This window comes from Vipera berus (assembly GCF_964194415.1).
Source record: "Vipera berus genome assembly, chromosome: 2".
Taxonomy (NCBI): domain Eukaryota; kingdom Metazoa; phylum Chordata; class Lepidosauria; order Squamata; family Viperidae; genus Vipera; species Vipera berus.
In genome coordinates, this window is record NC_138203.1 from 99,084,290 (window position 1) to 99,106,811 (window position 22,522).

A 22,522-nucleotide genomic window follows, 5' to 3' on the forward strand; every position below is an offset into this window, starting at 1 on the left:
CAAGCCCTGGCTCTTCGGCTTTGAAACAGAGATGAGCACCGGCCCCTAGAGTTGGACACGACTAGCACGCATGTGCGGGGGAACCTTTACCTTTACCTTAAGCACCCTAAAAACAAATGTTCCTTAGGAAAGGAAAAGCAGAATACCTCATAATGGAAGAGGTCACAAAGTACTGATACAACAAGGATGATCAGGAAATAAAAGATATATTACTATAACATTTGCATTAAAATATATCTTGTTAAACAAAGACATTTAATTAAAAAAATCAAATGAAATTGAATTCTTTAATCAATAATCATTGTTAAAGAACTTCTAAAATATTTGTCCTGATTTGTTTTTCTTTATATTATTGTTAATACTTGATATCTAACATTGATTAAATCTTGCTTGCTTTATTATAATATGGTAAAATAAAAATGAGCAGAAGTATGAAGTATTTTTTCATATGAAGTATGAAAAAATATTTTAGTCTACCTCCATCCCACCGTTTCTACTCCTCCATCTCTTTTTTATTTGTCTTCTAATTTATTCCTGATTTGCCAATTTCTTCAAATCTTGATCTCAAAACCACCTGGAAACTCACTGATGGTCTCTCCAAGTGAACAACAGACAGGTTCAAATGGCTGTATTCAGTCCATGCCCTATTCAGGTTAATGGTGGTCCTTTATCATATCCTACTTAAAAGAATACAAGCAAGAATAAGGGCTAAATGGTTCACCTTCTGAATATACAGGTAGTTCTCGAGTTATGACCACAATTGAGTACAGAATTTATGCTGCTAAATGAGACAGAGTTTCGTTAAATGGGTTTTGCTCCATTTTACAACCTTCCTTGCCACAGCTGGTAAGTGAATCACTGCAGTTGTTAAGTTAGTAACACGGTTGTTAAGTGAATCTGGCTTCCCCATTGACTTTGCTTGTCAGAAGGTCGCAAAGGGGGATCACGTGTCCCTGAGACATTGCCAGTGTCATGAGTCAGTTGTCAATCATCAGAATTGGGGGGGGGCTGATGCAATGGTTGTAAGTGTTAAAAACAGTTGTAAATCAGGTTTTTTCAGTGCCATTGTAACTTTGAACAATCTCTAAACAAAGCATTGTAAGTCGAGGACTACCTATAGTCAAAATCATGAGTGATCCTAGATTCAGAAGCTGAACCAACTGGAAACTGATTCTTGAATTGTCCTAAACAATAAGATTTCTTTACCAACTGAATATATTTCTCTGTTCTATTTGGCTCCAGCGCTCCAACAAGATTCCATTGGCAAGTATATATTCTGCTTTTTTACCACCCTTGTAAAACAGATTAGGTTTCTGGCATATAATTCTGTATAGCGTGCATTTTTGTAAAATTAAGCAATACTCATCTCCCCAATTTCTCATTCCCAATCACTTCTTTTAAGCTGGGATGCATTTCACCATAAGAACAGATCCAGACCCTCCCAATTTGATCCTATGTACTCTATGCTGTCAGGGACCAGGAGTTCACTGACATCATGTTGTGGCACTAGTTGAATTCTGTTCCCTAAACATTTTCCCTGAAGGAGGCTATAAGAAATCCTCACTTGTCCTTCAAAGAGAAATATGTTTTGCCTGACCCAAAGGTGCTTTTCCAAAAGGCAACTGGACTTTCTTGGTTTTTTTCTTGAAAATGTTTCCCTTCTCATCCAAGAACTTCCTTCAGTTCTGAGCAAGAAGAAGCTTCTTGGATGAAAAGTGAAATGTTTTCAAGAGAAAAAAAAATCAAGAAAGTCCAGTTGCCTTTTGGAAAAGCACCTTTGGGATGACTGAGAATCTCCACAGACACATTTTGCCTGACACCAGCATGCTGACACCTTCTGCACTTTGTCCATAAGGTGCCTTCCCCAAATCATTCAATAATAAAATAGCAAATTTTACTAACAAACATCCAACTCAGAGAAAACCAGGGCTTTTTTTGTCATAGAACGCTCAGAACGGAGTTCCGGCACCTTTTTTGCATGGAACCTTGTAGGGTAGGCAAGGTGGGTTGTATGACATGTGTGAGTTCCGGCACCTTTTTCTTTTACAAAAAAAGCACTGGAGAAAACCTATGTCTTATCCACTATCAGGCTGCAGCTGAAAACCAAGAAAAGCCCAAGAAAAGTTTTCCTAAGAGCTTATAATTCTGAAGCTTGAAACCATCAATTTCCACCCTATTTCAAACATGAGATAAGGGGATCATATTACATTTGTATAGCTCATATTGAGTACCACTGCTTTCCCAAATCAATGTAAATAATAATTTATCATTGTATTATATCATAATAATTTGCAATAATATATTTCCTTATTTCTGACAATTCAAAGGGGTGCGTACAGGGATCATCTTCTAATAGTATCCCAAAAACAATCTGATTAAATCTAATACCTAATCTTCCACATTAGCTCCCTTGGTTCAACAGTGGTAAACTCAAGTGTTTTAAAAACATGATGTATTTTTTTCTTTCCTTGCATCAGCCTTTTCCACTTTAAGAACAACATTATCTTGCATGATGGTAACAGGGGACAGTTTGGCTGGCAAGTAAAACAAGGAGAATCTATTCAGTGCCTTGCAGGGTGGATCAAAATAGATCAGTTATGGATGACTGTAACTAATCATGGTTTCAGTGAACTGATGTTTGTAAATACTATATACATCTTGTGCGCTTTTGGAGGGGTACGCTTTTTCTTCTTTTATAATTTTGTGTATTAATTTTTTTGTTGTTGTTTTAGTTAATTAATTTTAAAAGCTCTTCAAAATATTGCACGGAACAAACTGCAATATTAATGACTGATTAGGGTTAGTATTTCATTTACTACTCTCTCAGAAACACTGCATTTCGGGACAAAAGACCCTATGAAATAGATGGCCTTAGGAGAAAGTTTTAAACATTTCTTGTTATATTACCTTTTGTCCAGAAATTGATCATTTCCAATAAAACGGGGAAATGTGCAATAGATATAATAAATCCCACAGACATAGCCAAAAAAACAAACAACCCTCATATTTCCTGAACAAATAGGCAAGGAAACATATGAAGGATATCTGGTTAGAGAAGCTGATTTGTTCAGATAAGATAAGTTGTTGAATGTATTTCAATTATTGCATTCAATTAAATATTATTGGAGGTTTTTTTCCTTAAAAAAACCCTTGTATTGTGGTTAACTTATTATAAACATGGCTAGCACAGGACAGACTATGTATTCATTGCTAAAAGTTAAAGGTAAAGGTTCCCCCGCACATGCGTGCTAGTCGTTTCCGACTCTAGGGGCCGGTGCTCATCTCCGTTTCAAAGCCGAAGAGCCAGCGTTTGTCCGAGGACAACTCCGTGGTCATGTGGCCAGCCAGCATGACTAGACGCCAAAGGCGCACGGAACGCTGTTACTTTCCCACCGTAGTGGTCCCTATTTTTCTACTTGCATTTTTACGTGCTTTCGAACTGCTAGGTTAGCACAGGTCAAACTATGATATTAGCTACTTGCATACAGGTTTATATCAGATTAGGGTGATAAAAATGATACCTATACTAGGATCCAAATTGAGTCAGTTTAATCTACCACCTCAGGAAGCAACTACTGTACTGTACTTCATGCATTGCATGTGTAGCAAAACACTTCTTGGCAATCAGCAAGAAGTAACAAGCAAGTAACAAACAAGGAAATAAGTACTTGTATGTGTGGGAACCAGTCCCAAGAGCTAACCATCATGCTTTTTGTAAGTAGCTATAGTCCGTCTTATGTCAAGCTAGTTAGCCTTGAGTTGAGTATGTGCTCAAACAGTATTAGAAAGCAGCTTCTGAGCTGAGCTGCGAGCAACACCAGACCCTTAGTTACAGCACAGTAAATGGCAATTTTGTACTGTAAAAAGCAGTGTGACACAGAATACTATAACCCATCAATTCCTCCCAAAGGATTTGTTTAAGGGCAAGAAATGTGATGGGTAGATCTTAGGTGGCTCAATTACTTAGGGACGCAATTACTTAAAACAAAGAAACTGAATTTTTAAAAAATGACAAAAATTCAAAATTATTTCTCTGCTAGAGGTCACACATAACAACCTTGCCATCCATAAATCTGAAAGTCTCCAAGGCACCATATCTTTCTGCTAGAGAAGTGACAATTAATTGGTATTTTACTTACCTCTTCACATAGATTATGCAGAAGAATTCTAATCACCATGTGCTGCACACATGTAAGGTCAAGTTGGGCCAGATTTTGACAGTGGCGTAAAATGGATGTTGCTTATCCTCCTTATTAAAGTGAGGGTGAGGGTGAGTTACTTAGGGATTTCCAAGGGTCTGTAAGGAGATATTTTTTTCAGAACCATTTGGATTCTGTCTTACTGCAAAATTACATGCCCTAAAATCTCCCCTATGTGTCTGGATACTAAACATGTAATAAAAAACAAAATGAAAAAAAAACCAGTTTCAAGAGGAAAGGAGACCCTGAAGAAAGGCTATTCATTTGTAAATATAAGTTGTACTGCTCTCTTCTACCAAAACAGAATCATCTTTACTGAATCCCAAAAGATTAAAGGAGTATTCAGCCAGCGCTATGATGAAACATATGCAAAAGAAATATGTTTTCCCCCCCCCATAATTTCTTCTACATTAAATTAAAAATTGGGACGTGAATTCAGAAAACTAGCCAGAAAATACCAAGGGGATGCAGTGCCTTGGATTTGATTAGTAAGAAGTGCTTAGTGCATGCAGTTAGAAGTGGTCTGTCCCCTCATGGAAAAGACATGGCTGCTTTAATGAGTTAAATGTAATATGGGAATGGATTTAACATCTCATAGGCTGCATTTCTTTTATACCCCTGCCAGTTATGGCTAAATTTATTACAGGGGGATTTGCGCTATTTTTGTATCCTATGTGCCAGAAGCAAAAGGGAAACAATTATATACAGCAGGAATAGAGATCGCTTTTTCAAACTTCTTTCATCTCTGAATAACCATGGCAGATTGAGAGTGAGCCACAGAAAATCCTGGCAAATGCCATCTGAGATGATTGTTGTGATGTCAGAATATGAATACCTTAATTATGGTTTGTTGAAAGAAGGCAATTATATACACAGTTGTAGTCCGTTCCTATCTCTCACATTTAGGTTAAACAACAAGAATTACTTGAAATGAATTCAACTAAAAACAAAGAGACTTCAGACTTTAAGCATGAAGGGGTTGTAAATTAATCAGTTCTGGTCTATGTAGTTTGGTGATTAAATATTACATATACTGTTAGATATTGCCAGGGCTTTTTTTTCTCATAGAACGCTCAGAACGGAGTTCCGGCACCTTTTTTGAATGGAACCTTGTAGGGTAGGCAAGGCGGGTTGTATGACATGTGTGAGTTCCGGCACCTTTTTCTTTTACAAAAAAAGCACTGGATATTGCTATTTAGCTATAGAGAAGGCACTCCAGAATGTTTCAAAGCAATTGAAATTATTATTATATCCTTTGCTATGATTCTATGTTCTATTATTATTCATGTCAGAAGCATCATTATTAAAAATTTTATGCATAGATATAAGTACAGGCATAAGAACATAGAATTTAAAATATATAGTCATAGCAGCAGCACTTAGACTTATATACTGCTTCACAATACTTTACAGCCCTCGCTAAGTGGTTTACAGAGTCAGCATATAGCCTCCAACAATCTGGGTCCTCATTTTATCAAGGATGGAAGGCTGAGTCAGGATTGAACTCCTGGCAGTGGGGAGAGTTAGCCTGCAATACTGTATTCCAACCACTATGCCACCATGGCTCTTCTCTTATAAAGTGGCACAGTGGTTAGAATGCAGAATTGCAGGCTACTTCTGCCAACTGCTGGTTGCCATTCTCACTGGCTCAAGGTTGGCTTGAGGAGCCAGATTGTTCGGGGCAATATGCTGACTCTGTAAACCACTTAGTGAAGGCTGTAAAGCACTGTGAAGCGGTATATAAGTCTAAGTGCTATTGCTATTGCTATAAAAACCTAATTTAGGTGGTGCTTGCCCAGAAGCATACAACATGGATTGCATACTGTTGCGCTGTCATAAGCTCCTCAAGAATATACTGGGCAAGGCACATGGGGACAAGTGTACATGTGCATGGCAGTCTGCAAGTCTCCACATTCACAGTGAGCAGAGCTCACCAAGTATCCCCATTTATTCAAAGTATTTCTTGATCTTCCTGTGTGCAGTCTACTTAGCGATTTCCAAACTTGTCAAATGAAATTAGCATCAAATAAAATTAAGATCATGTCTTCTGTACTGCATTTCCATTAATGCTAGCATTATTTGTGTTGTTTGCTCTCAGCCTTAAATTGTTCAGTTTCAGTGCTGATTTGGTGGCAGTACTGATATTCCTTCTTTTAGGAAAAGCTAGGGACTTTATTTGCTCTACAAAAAAAAAAGCAAATTCTAGCCATTGTTTGTCAGTTATAGCCGTTATATATAACCACCCACATTACTGGTCTCCTGAATTTTGGATTAGGCTATGGCTTTAATAGGGACGCGGTGGCTCAGTGGGTTAGGACGCTGAGCTTGTCGATCGGAAGGTCGGCAGTTTGGCGGGTCGAATCCCGAGTGCCGCGTAACAGAGTGAGCGCCTGTTACTCGTCCCAGCTTCTGCCAACCTAGCAGTTCGAAAGCACGTAAAAATGCAAGTAGAAAAATAGGGACCACTACGGTGGGAAGGTAACAGCGTTCCGTGCGCCTTTGGCGTCTAGTCATGCCGGCCACATGACCACGGAGATGTCCTCGGACAAGCGCTGGCTCTTCGGCTTTGAAACGGAGATGAGCACCGGCCCCTAGAGTCGGAAACGACTAGCACGCATGTGCGGGGGAACCTTTACCTTTACCTTTACCTATGGCTTTAATGGTATGAGAACAAACTTACCTAACAATCCAGGGTTAGGAAATCTCCAGGAATCGTTGTATGTTGAATATTGTGGGTGACTGTATGGACTTCCAGAAAACTCACTCCCTGAAATAAAGAAAAAAGAAAATGTCTCAATGAAGATCAAGTAAAATAGCAGAGATGGTTAAAAAGCCATCTGAATTCTAACAGATGACGTAATACAGTAAATGAAAAGAAAGTCGGTTCTTGTTTGTGACATATTGTCTGCTATTACAATCTGGATGCTGCTTGTTTTGTGCTGCAGTTGCGCTTAGAATCTTTATTCGTGTTACTATATCTTTATTCTTGTTATAGTTCTTCACATTTTAAATCATTTTATTGTTGTTATACTCCTAATAGTATTGAAATTGGAAGGCAGGATTAAATAATGAATTACTGTTATTATGGTTGGTCACACAGTCAGCCAGATGGTCAGACTAGACTTGACATTTTTATCCACCTATCAAATCTTTCCCAAAGACATGGGAGAGGCAGATGTCGTTTGATGTGTTAAGACTATCACTGCAGAATGTAAGCAGTTCCAAGTAAAGCTGCCTTTTGCAATTGACTGATTTTGTCAATGCCAATGGTGTCCAGGTGGTGCTCCAGATGTTTTGGGATTACACCAAGGGATCTATTACTATTGGTACTACCTTTGCTTTCTTTTTTTGGTCAGTCTTTCTATTGATATTTCTATTTTGGGTTTTTCACTGTTTTCTGAGAAACAAACTCAAACAAGCTAAGTATAAATGTTTCATTCTACAGAGCTATTTAGATGGTGATTTTGAATCAAATTCAACCACATTTAGTTTCAGTTGTGCTGCATTGATTCTGAATTGCCTGAATTGTTTTTTTTATTATCCACATACTTTTGGGAAGGACGATACTTTTATCAACCAATTTAAAGAAAATACACGTTAAAAGTTCCAAAAAGAGACATAAAAATAAAAGGATAAAATACATTGGAATAAACTAGGGATTTAGAAAATCAGGTTATAGGTTATAGGTTCTCTAATATATAACAGAATAACAGAGTTGGAAGGGATCTTAGAGGTCTTCTAGTCTGACCCTCTGCTCAAGCATTTCCTGCCCTACACCATTTCAGACAAATGGCTGCCCAATCTTTTCTTAAAAATCTCCAGTGTTGGAGCACCCACAACTATTATTGATTAGCTTTAAAAAAAATCAATAGATTATTTACTGTATCACTTTTAAAGGACTAAGAATCATTATTATACTGTAAGTATGACTGAATATCAAGCATTATGGTCATTGCAGCATAAATCATCAAATAAAATTATGAGTTGTAATAAATTATAATAAATTCAATAATTCAGTCTATATTACTAAGAACATTGCTATTCTGATACAGAAAATTTAAATATCAATTCTATGCAAGGAGAACACAAACTATAGAGGTGGTATTAGTCTAGGTTTAAATTTTAGTCTAAAATGATTTCCAGTTAGAGTATATTTAATAACGGGAGGCTTACAATTTAAAAAACAATAAACAACTTTGAGGGGAATCCAACTTTTAAAAAGAAAACATATATCCTTGCCATATACAAGTTAATTCTGTATACTTTGAAGGGTAAGTATGAGTATGAGTAAGTAAAGTGAGTTGAATAACAATGTTGCACACTATGTGGGTTCTCTTTTAAAATGTGTTCATCCCAGTATCAATCATTTTCCAGAATTGTTCAGCTTTACCATTTTGGCACCAAATGCAAAAAAGTGATTCAACCTACTCATTACATTTCCAGTTTTTTGAAGAATAAATGGTCCATTTTAACAGGCAAGACTGGAGTCATATATTAATATGCTCTGAGTATAATATTCCAGGTGAACTTAATGTTCTTTCACTGAAATTCCCAGCATTGTATCTCTATTACTGCATTCAAATGTTATATATCTATTTAATCATGCAGTCTTTGTCTTGTTGGGATTCTGAGTGATATTTCACTACTAGTTCATAAACAAGGCCCAGCAAATGTTTTGAATTGCAGTCAAATCTTTTAATATTTCCACTTGTTCCTGCAATTATTTTAATACTATGCTACATATTTGAAGATACTGGAAGAAATTAGCTAAACTGGACCATTAAGAATTTTAGAGTTTCAAAAGATTTTATTTTATTAATCATTAAATTATGCAATCTGAACAGTTAGCTTTCCGCTGAGAAAATTTATTGCTACCTTCCTTTTCATAAAAATAAATATTTAATAGCAACATAAAAGGGTAGGGATCTGGACAGATTCTTTTCTTGTATTTATCCAGGTGTTCAATATCTAAGTGCAGCTCAAAATTACTTATTGCTGAATAATCTCTTATAAATTATTTGGTTCCATTGTGTTAACCCAGACATATTTATGCAGACTGTTTAGAAGTCCTGCCCCTTTTATGGATGTAACCAGGCTGTAAGGAGATATAATCCACTCCAAATTTTCTGAATTCATCTTTTGATCCACACTCCATTCTCAAGTGACCACTTTGATTATCCTAGCCAATGGGAAAGTAAAATTATAGTCTTCTTGGTCTTAGTCTCAATTTTGGTGATTTCAAGGTATTTCACAATTCAATGTATGTTAGTTGAGGGATTCCAAAGACAGATATGTGGCAACTGATACTGCAGATACAAATTGCTTCTCCCTGAATTATTTTTTAAAAAAAAGTCATCTTAATATCAGCATAATTAGTTTGTTGATTAGAGGGAAAATAATGATGATGATGATGATGATGATGATGATGATGATGATGATGATGATGGAAGGGACCTTTGAGGTCATCTAGTCCAACCCCCCTGTTCAGGCAGGAAACCCTATACCATTTCAGACAAAATATTTTTAAATCTACTAATAAAAAGAGCTTTATAGCTACATCTCTACTTTGACATCTACCAGCAGAAAAGATTTGGGAAGTCGAAGCTTATTTACCTACAGTATACCTTCCTCCTCTGTGAATTACTTAGGTATCGTCTATTCTTTTCAGCAAAACAGAAAGGTGTTTGTCTGTTTGTTTTGCACCATAGTTCTTTGGGGAAAGAACTTTAAGGATTAAACTTCAGTGTTGTTTAATAAAGGTTCCTGGAACAAGGTGGCATACAGTTCCTATTGTTTTGGTGTGTGCCACACTCTGTATGAGGGGAAATTGTTAGATGGTCTTCCCTCTATCTGACTACTTTTCTGTTTGTTAGAAAAGACACTAAAAATATTTTGACCCTGTTTAGGTAACATACCTCTATGAAAATAAATCTTGTAAAGAGAAGAATACCTTGCACAAACTTAAAACGTGATGCCTGTGATGTTTAAATCTATTAAAGCATCTACATTATGAGAGTCCTATCTTCAGTTTACATGTTTATTTTAGTGTGGTATCACACAACTGGACTTCTGGGAGAGAGAAAAAATCAAGACAGATGCCATATAGAGGCCTGGTTGCCATATTTTTACTATTTCTTGTCTGCTTTCTGTGGTGTTTGACAGTGAATCAATGTTACTCCCCCACTGTGGAAACTAAAGTAATGAAGTTCATGTAGGCTAGCTTACAGATAAACATTTCCCTGTCCCCTCCTGAAAATTTAATTGGTACAGACCCACCAGGAGACTGGATCATTTTGTGAAGAGAATGTGAGCCTTTTCACACTTTATCTTGTGGCATGATTTCTACTGAACATGAAGATTATGTAGGCTCTTAATAAACTGACTGATTTTAACTACTCTACAATATCAGCTACCCCTGGAGGTAGTAGTGAGAGGGAAATTAGAAATCAAGTGTTTAAATTGACCTGCCTTCTTTATGAGTTACTTCACACATAGAAAGCAACCATCATAATCTTTATCTTTTTCACTGCTAAAATTGCACTGTCAATATAATGAGAAAAAATAGGCCTTTTAATCAATTCTTACTTTCCTTTAAATGGAAAATAACACCTGGATGAAAGATCTCGGAGTATAACCTTAAACAGAATTATATTAAGCTTTTTATTTTATTTACTTTTTATTTTTATTTTATGCATGGTTCGCTTCACACCAACATTCATCTGAATCTTCTTTGTTATAGGTGAGCTTGTCAACCCAAAACAAACTCTCTGCTTTTGATTTTGTTTTAGTTTAAGAATAGATGCATTTAATAGATTCAATATGTATAATTACCAACAGTTTATGATTAATATTATTTCAATTATTTGGGGATTTTTAATAAGAGTTCCAATAATACCATACAGTATAGATGTTATACTACTGAAACATCATACACAAATTCAGTAAGACCTATCTGCACCAATTTACTACATCTTGGAGCATCTGTATTTGTTGACCAGGTCTTCTCAACCAGTATATACATTGTCCAGAAGTCACTGAAACACTAACATTAAATCCAAATTAATGTAACAAAATGTCTGTAAATATCTAAATGCTCTTCTTGGAAAAAGTAGGATCTTGTTTATATCATGTTGTAAACCAGATTTTTCCAGTGATTAGCAGGGTATAAGATACTAAAGACTGAGAATCATAGGTTAGACAGTATACATGCACCTATTTTGCTACTGTACCCTCTTCATATGTGGTTAGATTGGATATCACATATTCATATTATTAACAGATATTGAACATATACATGTTGACGCAACCAAACCTTTGTATCCAAAATCCAGTGGATTGATGGGGAAATCATGGCTTTACTACAGATAATCCAATAGTACAGGCATGCTATGGGTCCCAATGATTAAAAACAGTCATCTTCTAGTGGGACCCAGAAAGAAAGGACCCTTTTCTCTTGCAACACCTGCCCCTAGTTACAACATGCCCCAATCCTGTCAACTTTTAAGAAAGCTATAAAGACCTGGTTGTGTGCTTCCTGGCATGGAGATCAGAAAGTTAGTAGTTTCAGCCATGAGATATTATGGGTTTTAACTTTTCTTTTGTGTATTGCTTGTGGTGCCCATGTAAATATAGATGTTATAGATCTGGAGGTTTTTTTCTTGTTTATTGATGCTGATTTGATTTTTGTTTTTTTTATGAGTTGTTGGTCACCCAGGTACTGAATTCCCAATGTTAATATTAACTGAATCCATAAATATTGGGAATTCTGTCCTATTTTCATCTATGTTCTGTGCCCATCCATGGACTCAGGAAGAGGATCCTGGAAAAATTGCTCTATAATCATATAGTCTAGAAGAAGAAATTTCCTAAACTTCACTTCCCTTGCTCAAGTAAATCTTCCTCCATGCTGTTGCAGCCAGCCGTGCTATTTCCCTAACTCTATGTTGTGCTACTTCCATGCCTCTATGGAGAAAGATGTTCTGTTTCCAAGAATAATCAGCATTCCTGCACAAGTATCAGGAGAGAGAGAGAGAGAGAGAGAGAGAGAGAGAGAGAGAGAGAGAGAGAGAGAGAGAGAGAGAGAGAGAGAGAGAGAGAGAGAGAGAGAGAGAGAGAGAGAGAGAGAGAGAGAGAGAGAATGTGAATCCAAGATTTCCAGGCCTCTCTGGGGGATGCTCTATTGCCTGACAGGCTGAGGCTTCCAATTCTCTGTTTTTTATGCCTCAGTGGTCAGGGTGTCAGGCTCCTGCAGTACAGACTAGCCAGGAGCTAGAGGAGTCACTGAATACCATCAGTTTGGTGACAGTAGTGCTCGCTTCATCCCACATACTCTGCATATCCATCAGCCACGCAAAAGGGTGGGAGGAAGAAAAAAAGGGAAAAGAAAAACCAGCAAGCAACAGAGCGGGTGGGAAGAGAGTAAACGGAGAGCTACCAGCCCTACCATTAACATCCCGGGCCTTCGACAGATAAATGGAGCAGGAGTGCTGAGAAAGTAAGCGAGATGAATGAACACTGCATGAGTGCCTCTTGATTTCCACCAGCTACTTCTGCACCCATCAGATAGACTTCTTGACAGGCCTGTTTAATGATCAGGCCAGTCCAGAGCAATACTATGCATCAGCTACCCAGGGGAATTGTGTGCTTTTGTCTGGGAGAAGAAGGCGGGAGGCAAATGATTAGGAAGATGAAATATTTCATAAAATGATAGTTCAATACATTGTTTTTTAATGATTACATGGCAAAGCCCTTAATTAAGACTGCTGCTTTTTACAAATGATCCCATCAACTAATTGCATTGCAGAAAAATGCTTCTTCAGCCAACAAGACACTAAGAAGCCGGACAATGATTTCAGTGGTTGATGCTAGATGTTATCTAGGAAAAGGAAAACAAAAAAACCCCCTATTATTTGATAATAAGAAATGTTTATTCCAATCTATGGAGGATTGGATAGCACAGCTTTGTGTATACATATTTAGCTAGTAGCAGGGCTGGTTGGCTGATGGTATGTTGATACATACTTTTCTCTATTTCTTAGAATTTAAAGGAACCATTACAATTAGAATATGCATGTATGTGGGTCAACCAAAAAAAAAAAAACACCACACAACCTTGAAAGTTGGCTCCTTTGTTTGTTGCATTTTGATTGGCATGGCCCAAAGTGTTGCATCATGTATTTGATAAATGTCTTTGGAGCTGAATAATGCGAACTTTGAATATTTGCTATATGAACCTATAGGTGGAACAAGACGAAAGCTGTTCTGACATTGAATACTTTTCAATAGATATAATCTACTAGGTAGTGAGATATCCATGCACAGACATACACATCCTGCTAATATGATAAATTATTGCTATTTTTACGGATGAAATTTCATTCATGGCTGCTAATAATGGGTTCTAAGCATATCACTGAGGTAGGAGACACCTCTACCATATAGTGCAAAATACGTACTAAGCAAAGGCAAATACCTATATTTTGGAATATATGTATTTATAAACTAAAATTATTATTTTTTTAAAAAAAGGTTTTCAATTTTTTTTCCCAAAAAATTAAGACAAAAAAATTAAGAAATTAAAATCAGGAACTGAAGAGCAGTTCTCTATGAAAAGAACACCAGTGAAGATTGCAATTGCTGCATTTAGTATCAGCTTCCATTACCCAATTTTTTTTTATTTTACCTTGATTGTACCATGCAATCATCACAGAACCCAGTCCTTTCAGTTTAGAAAAGACTGGAGTTATTACAGTAACTAAACGTGAAAAAAGGAACTCCCGGTTATAAAGGAGGGAAAAGGAACTCAAAGAACAAAACTGGATCTAGAAAAAGCTAAACTCTAACCTTTTTTTTCCCATCACCCTGGTCACATAAGTACCCCAGATTTGGAGTTATTCACCTACAATAAATAAAATATTAACTGGACCAGATTTCACTTTCTTAGCCTCATTTATATATTTACAGAATTTCTACACTACTTCAAGTGAAAGATCCTACATTAGTTTTATTAGAGATGGGTCGCAGTGGCTCAGTGGGTTAGGACGCTGAGCTTGTCGATCAGAAGGTCGGCAGTTTGGCGGGTCGAATCCCAAGTGCCGCGTAACAGAGTGAGCGCCTGTTACTCGTCCCAGCTTCTGCCAACCTAGCAGTTCGAAAGCACGTAAAAATGCAAGTAGAAAAATAGGGACCACTACGGTGGGAAGGTAACAGCGTTCTGTGCACCTTTGGCATCTAGTCATGCCAGCCACATGACCACGGAGACGTCCTCGGACAAGCGCTGGCTCTTCGGCTTTGAAACAGAGATGAGCACCGGCCCCTAGAGTCGGAAACGACTAGCACGCATGTGCGGGGGAACCTTTACCTTTAACTTTACCTTTACCACCATAAGGAATGGCCAAAATCTATTTTTCCTTATCAATGCTTTCATGAATAAGGGGACAATACATAAATTATTTTAATTTGGGGAGGGGTATTATAAGTAATCTAAATTTAGGACTTTTGGTTAACATCTCACTCTAGCTGGAGAGGTTAGTTTGTGCCAGCATCCTCTGATATTTCTTGTTCACAAATTATTTAAATGTTATTTTTGGAACTCAAAACAGATAATATTTATTTATTTATTTGGATTTTCAGTTTCTTTTGATCGCTTGGAATATTGCTCAAGGCAGTTCTACCAGTTTCCTCCCATTCCTATGGCAGTTTTTTTTTAAAGGATGTGATTTTTGCTCTTTTGGGAGGAGATAAAAGTTTCAAAATGATTATTGATTGTATAAACGCCTGATTGGATTCATTTGAGAAAAGAGTATCTCTTTTCAAACATTAATGTGTTTACAATTAATTTACTGAAGAGTAACAACTTCCTTCAAGCATAAGTAATATCTTTAACATCTCAGTTTTGCTGGTCCAGTTTGCACAGCCCTAATACATAAAGCATTAGCTCTGTTAGAAGGTTATCAAGTAGCTCCTGAAATGACTAATTGTGTTCCAGATTTTCTTTTTTGATTACTGGTAAATGGTAGCCATGAGAAATTTCTTATCTTTGGCATGAACAGATAAGTTATTCCAAATACTGCAGTCCACTCAAACAATTGAACAGGGAGGAAATAACCTTGATTATGTTCTTTCAAGATTATACTGATGAAGTCCAACAATTTAGAAAGATGTTCATTGGTGTAAGAATGATGACTCATGAGAAGTGTTTTATTAGTTGCTATACATCTTAAAGCTTTGGATGGAGACCAGATATTCTTTGACTGTCCTAAAAAAAAGTTTTTAAAAAACTTTACTGAAGTTTGGCTGAAGTTTCTGTGGATGATTTTTTGCTGCTGTGCCTACTTAAAGCTGCCCATCCCCAATTTTATATCATTTGCTCTAATTAGATATTTTCTGATTTTACTTAGTTCATTTTGTTGATAGAACAAAAATATTTTTGAATTGTATTTCTTTCAAAATATAACTTGTTTCCTCTTGTTCCCCTCCCATCTGCTTTCTTTTCTTCTTATATATGGCTTTGTTTAAAATGCAGATAAGTCAATTAGCAAAAAAAAACACCTTTCCCTTTTTTCTAAGTTGGTTCATATAATAATAAATGAAAAAAGAGAATAAGGAGCATCAAGGAAGCTTAAGTCCACAAACTGATTTTATTTTTTGCTTTTATCACTCAATTTTCTTCCTCTTCCTTTTTTCTTCTTCAATGACTTGAAAGTTAGTTTGGCATAGTGATTAAGGTACCAGACTAGAAACCAGGTGATTGTGAGATCTAGTAATGAAGCTTACTGGGTGATCCTGGTGTAGCAATTTCTGTCTGGTCTAGGAAGAAGGCAATGGCAAACCAGAAAACTGCAAGGAATTGTCCAGGCAGTTGTCAGGAGTCAAGACTGACTTGAAGTCCCAAAAACAAAAAAAATACTTCTATAGTAGACTGGAGTAGCAATCTTGTAAATGTAGCACATATCAAGTGTAGGCTTCTTTTGTTATTCTCTGCTTCAAATATAATGCATTTCTTATAGTAGTCTCCCCTGTACCATAAGGAGCAAGGGATCATCTTCAGACAAATTTTTAACTTTGTTTTTAACTATAACTTTTATATGATTGCTTGGATTAATTTGTAAACCACCCAGAGTCACACAGATCAAATGGACGGTTTAGAAATACGATAAATAAATAAATTGCTCCTCTGCTTATTCCACAGTTGAACTGTACTAAGGCTAAGATAGCTAGTGATAACCACTGAAATAAAAAGAGGCTATAATGAAGCAGCAAAAGATTGAATATTCTCCCGTTTTTCCACTAGCCTGCTCTTTGGCCCAGTTTTTGAAAGGGCATATTTTTGACTTTGTTCATCCAGTGTCAAAATTCTGCAACCAACTGAGGTAATACAGAACATATGAGAACCGTCTTGATTTCTCAAAACTGTTTGGCGGGGAGGGGGGAAGATTCCCTGATTTGTCTTAGAAAAAATGGTGGTAGCTAATACATTAGATTAGGTTTTGTTTTTTTGTTTTTTTTTTGGGGGGGATGCAATTACAGTAGACCTCAACTTATAACAGTTTGATAGTGACCGTTAGAAGTTAGAACGGCACTGAAAATGTAACAAAGGTTCATAACTGAACTTTTTGGGGGAAAAAATCATTTTTTTTATATTCATTCTATAACGTCTCATTTTCTGAAGAGGATGGTTCATAAATTTCTTCCAATAACTATCATTAGTTAGAGTGTTAAGCTCTGCTTCACTATACGAAGAGCAGGGCTAAACAGTACATTTAGCAAACAAAGTGAACTGAAGCAATTTGCATTTTACGTATTCTCATTTCAAAAGAGCAGTTAAAGCAAAAATCTATTACTAAAAAGTACTATTTGCAAAAGGGCTGAGATGCAAAGAAAGTCTGTTTGTCAGGTCAAGAAGAACCTAATTTAATGCAATTAATAATATGAACTCCCGGAGTTTAAAATAGGTCCATTTATTTCACAGAAAATGCTAGGATAATGAATATTTGTGCGCAATGGACATGCTCTTTTGTAAAATTATATTTTCTTCTCATTTTGATTAATATTTTTATTTTGCTATGCTTATTTTATTCTATTGTTGTAAGACACTTAGATTTGGAGTCAGGCAGCGTGCAAATTGAATTTAAAATAAAATAAAATAGATCCCAAGAATAATGATTAAGAACATTAATAAATGTTAAATAAAGCAAAATCACAGTGTTGAATATTATGAATGCATTTTTGATGGAAGCTGTAGCCAATCTCCAAGTGGAAATTGGAGGACAAGCAGGCAGACACTAGTCACCTCTGAACATCATATTATGAATTTCAACTTTGAACAGACTCCAACTATGATTAGTTAGAACAAACTGAGTTCATTCTTTACCCAATTCTCAAGTTTTCTCTTTCTGCTATGTGTTCAAAATAACAGTGATTAATATGTATGGGTGTAGATATGTATACGTGTGTGTGTGTACACACACACACACATCATGTTTATGTATATGTGTGATATGTATGTGTATGGGCAGATATATACTTTCTTTTGAGAGCAGGCAATAGAATTTCAGTTTTAATGTGGGCCAGTGCGCTCACAGTAAAAAAGTGACAATAAAGTTTATCTTATCTTATCTTATCTCATCTCATCTCATCTCATCTCATCTCATCTCATCTCATCTCACCTCACCTCACCTCACCTCACCTTACCTTATCATCCTAATACCAAACAGACAACAGAAATATATTTTCAGAATTGTTTCTGCTGGTAGAAGGAACTAAACAAAAGTATAACACAACATTTTTGTTTCACATTATGCCAGAACTCTTCAGAATTTAGGCATGGAAATATGGCCTATATAAGCCATGGAATCCAACCATTCATTTTACCAACTGAGTTCTCATTCTGAGTGTGCCAATTTTGTTGTTATTTATAAAATTTATCTTATGCCAGATACCATCAGGGCCTCATTTTACCATTAAAACAGATAACTACAGCTATAATATTTTTCTCCATAAATCTCTTCAATAAAACATCCTTTAAAGAATATCATTCTAATTGCTGGCTTTGTCTTGGGTTTTTGTTTTTGTTTTTCTTTTGGATTTGGTAGGATGCCCAATAACATCAAATTCAATCAATATATCTATTTCACCAAGCCTAAAGGCATTAAAATCTGGACCGAGACGCCCTACGCACAGTTACTCATGCGCTTGTGACCTCCCGTTTGGACTACTGTAACGCTCTCTACATGGGGCTGCCCTTGAAGACCACTCGGAGGCTTCAACTGGTGCAGAATGCGGCCGCGCGAGTTGTAATGGGGGTTTCCCGATACTCCCATGTAACACCTCTACTCCGTGAGCTGCATTGGCTTCCGGTTGCCCTCCGGGTGAAATTCAAGGTGCTGGTTATCACCTATAAAGCCCTACATGGCCTGGGTCCGGGATATCTGAGGGAACACCTGCTGCCGGCATCAAATGCCCTTCGCCCAGTGCGCTCCCACAGGGAGGGTCTGCTCAGGGTCCCGCCGGTAAGAGACTGCCGGCGGGTGACACCCAGGGATAGGGCCTTCTCGGTGGGAGCGCCTGCCCTCTGGAACCAGCTGCCGGTGGAGCTGAGAACTGCCCCCGACCTTCGATCATTCCGCCGGGGCCTGAAGACCTGGCTCTTTGAGCTCTCGGGCCCAGACTGAGGAGGAATTTTTAATTTGGGGTTCTTTTTAACTGACTACAGGGTTAATTTAATATTTTTTAATTTGGTTCTTAATTTTTGTATTTTGGATTTTTAATTCCCTGTAAACCGCCCTGAGTCCTCAGGGAATAGGGCGGTATATAAATATAACTAAATAAATAAAATAAATAAATAAAATGCCTTTTAAAAATATATTACTAAAACTTCTATACAAATAATAATAATAAATAAGCCTCTATGGCAGTTCAGATTTCATTCCAAAACCATGTTTGGTACACAACATTGGAGCATCTCTCTAAATTTTCTAGATCAGAACTACAACCTATAGCTTTTGAATAGTATTAATTTCTAATAAGAAAAATAGCAAACATATTGTCCATTCTCCATTCTCTTTTTTGAACATTACAGTAACAATATTTGATTTTGTGATTTTTATTTAACCAAGCAGTCTATCAAAAGAACATTGTCAATATTTAAAAAAATGTTTAAAAAGCAATAAATTTCCTTCATTGTATCAGTTTATAATTTAGTCTACATTTATTACCAAAATTTGTTGAGTAATTTAACAAGTCTCAATATTTTCAATCAAAAACAGCTATAATGGGCATTGGGCATCATTATCAGCTCCAGTAATTATGCTCTAATTTTCTTACAGTCCCTCTGACACAGACTAGAAAAAATCTTTCATTAATATAATCCAATCTTAAGGAAATAATTATTGATCATGATTAAGTGAACCATGATGATCCACTCAGTGAGTCTCCTATACTTTTGAAGGCCTCATTTTATCACACATTTTTCAGCTGCTGGGATAAACCTGGTTAGGCCTTCTAAACAAAAAACACTCAGTTCAACTTAACAACCGAAAAATTGCACAACCAGTCTTGTATTGCCCTATGGGAGTTATCTCAGTCATACTTATCCAAATTCAGGAGCTTTATCCAGGGAATTTACAGCCCTGCCCTTCCATTATCCAACCATAAATAAATGGTTATGCCTTTTTGTATTTTTGTATTTACTTTAATGGAATATCACTAATTTTAGAGTATTGTAAGAAGGGGCATATTTCATGGAAAACTGTATAGTTCTGGGCCTTTTTGATCTATAACACCTGGTTCCTCTGGAAATTCAAAATCTATATGATAAACATATATGAATCTCTATATGTTATTTAGAGAATAGAGTATAGGAATAGGCTGCAAATTAAACTGTGCCATCATATGTTGAAAGAAGTCTGGGGAAAATATTTATTTATTAATCCAATGTATATCAGTCTTTCCTTCTGAAATGGCATTCAATCCTTTAATTTATTTTTATTTATTTCCATTTTGTATTCTGCCCAAACAATTTTACGTGGGAAATGTTCAAAGGAAAAAAAGAAAAGAAAAATCCAATGACACTCGTTCATGAAAACAAACCTATGGATGCATCATGAGCACAATTGCTATCTGCAAATGCTAGAAATGGAAAAGTATAAAAGATCAACTCATTCTTTGTTTTTATAAAAGAAAAGATAGTCCTTTAGTCAGTCAGTAGAGAGTCACAAAACATCTTATAAATTTTTAGCAATAGGGGACAGGCAGTCAGCAAATGCTTAAACTTTCTCACCTTATGTTTCATTCAGTCCCACCCTGAACCCAACAGCTGTGATTAAATAAAAAATAAGAGTCTGATCATAAGAATCACTTGGATTTTACTGTACAGTGGAACTATTACTCACTGAGTCCACCAATCCCATTTATTCGCCATGCAACATACTCAGAAATTGTTTTTTAGGAGCACTTTTCTTGTTCATCTGAAACACTGAATTCCCAACCATATATTGGAGGCAGAGCCTAATTTTGAATCAAACGCAAGGCAAGATGGAGATCTATCTTAACTTGTAGCAAGAGCGTTCAGGGCTTATTTAGTGTAACATTAAACAAGCAGATAAATAATGGTAGTTTTTGCCAATTCTTAATAAACTCACTACCATCATTAATATAATTTTGAGGTATAATTAAGAGGATAACTAAGAGCAGGTCTTACTGTTTGGGTAAAGATTAGACCCTGCACAAGATAAAATGTTATAGTGTTTGTATCAATTAGTGTTGACTCCTTGAAGTTGTCTGGACCACTGCCTATAGTTTTTTTGGCAAGATTTTTGGAAGTGTTTGCCATTACCTACTTCATATGGCTGAACAGAGGGACTGGTCTAGCTGGCTTGGTGCCTAAGGCAAGACTAAGACTCATGGTCTCTCAATTTCTAGACTTGTGCCTTAATCACTATACAAGACTGGTACTCCAGGTAAATGAATAATGATATAATGATAATAATGATGATGATAATAATGAATATTCAGTGTTTGGTGAAAACTCCCCCACTGATCTTCATTATTTTTCTTAGACTGAAACCTTTCTGCTGTTGGAAAATGAATGCAAAAGCAATAGATTATTATAAAATCTGATGCAGCTATGCTTAATTAAAGGGTACAATATAGGTTAGATTTCAAAATCAAGAGAGGCTGAGAAATCTTCAGTACAAGTACACTTTTGTAAAAAAAAACACCATAAAAATAGTAAGTACATTTTAAAAAAAAATTGTAACAAAAATCTATTAATTCTTTATGCAGCCTATATCTTTCCTGATAGCCACTATGAACATATATAGTTACTATATCATTATTCAGTCATCAATATCATTATTCATCATTACTCAAATATAAAGAATTGCTATAATGATATTTCACATTTGTAAAGTACTTGACAATATTCAGACAGCTTTTATATCTTGCCATATTGCAATTAATTCTCATTGCAAACATTTTTTTATGTTGCAAACTAGGCTGATGCTGCATTGTTCCCATATTTTCAACTTGCAGAATTCCTCAGGTACAATCCATTGACCAACCATTCACTCATATACATATCTACTCAGATATAAACCAGCTGTTCTTCCAACAGATACCAGATTTATGCTTAATTTTAGAATAAATTCATTAATCATATCATACTTTAAAGATGAGGCATGCACGTTTGATAAAATCAGTCAATCAATCTGTCGAATGCTAAGTTTCCAGAAGTTTTCTTTAGAAGAAACAAATGTTTTTTGTTTGTTTTTTAAATGCACAAAGGTTTGATGAATAGAACATGTGGAGAAAGTAAATCATCACAGTTTAGCATGCATTCACAGTAAACTTTATGGTAGGCATTATTTCATCATTGTGCTAATTATTTCAATTTACATATTTAATTAGCTGCAGTCTATCTTTCTAGACAGTCAGTTTTGGGTAATGGTTAAAGGCACTAGACTAGAAACCAGGAGACTATGAGACTTGAAGCCAGCTAAGTCACTATGAATCAGTCAGTTTCTCTTAACTTTAGGGAGGAGGCTAAATGATGAACCACTTCCAAAAACCTTTGCCAAGAAAACTGCAGGGATTAGTCTAGGCAAGTGTCAGGAGGAAGCCATCACCATCATCATCCCCCCCCCAAATGGAATAAGCATATTAGCTGAGGGTGAAACTGGCCAATAGCTAACACCATTTCCTACAAAGCCCTACATGGCATGGGTCCGGGAGCACCTGTGGCCGGCATCAACTTCCCTCCGCCCAATACGCTCCCACAGAGAGGGTCTCCTCAGGGTGCCACCAGTCAAAGAATGCCGTCTGGT

General features: G+C 36.3%; 1 protein-coding gene across 2 annotated transcripts in view; it reads right to left on the bottom strand.

Annotated features, from left to right (window-relative positions):
* Nucleotides 1–22,522, bottom strand: part of PAX5 (paired box 5) — a 261,003-nt gene that overhangs the window by 7,414 nt on the left and 231,067 nt on the right. For both annotated transcript variants that reach the window (XM_081318426.1, XM_081318427.1), the window contains exon 9: nt 6,880–6,966. In XM_081318426.1, coding sequence (XP_081174552.1) covers nt 6,880–6,966 — 87 coding nt within the window. The remainder of the gene's footprint in view (nt 1–6,879; nt 6,967–22,522) is intronic.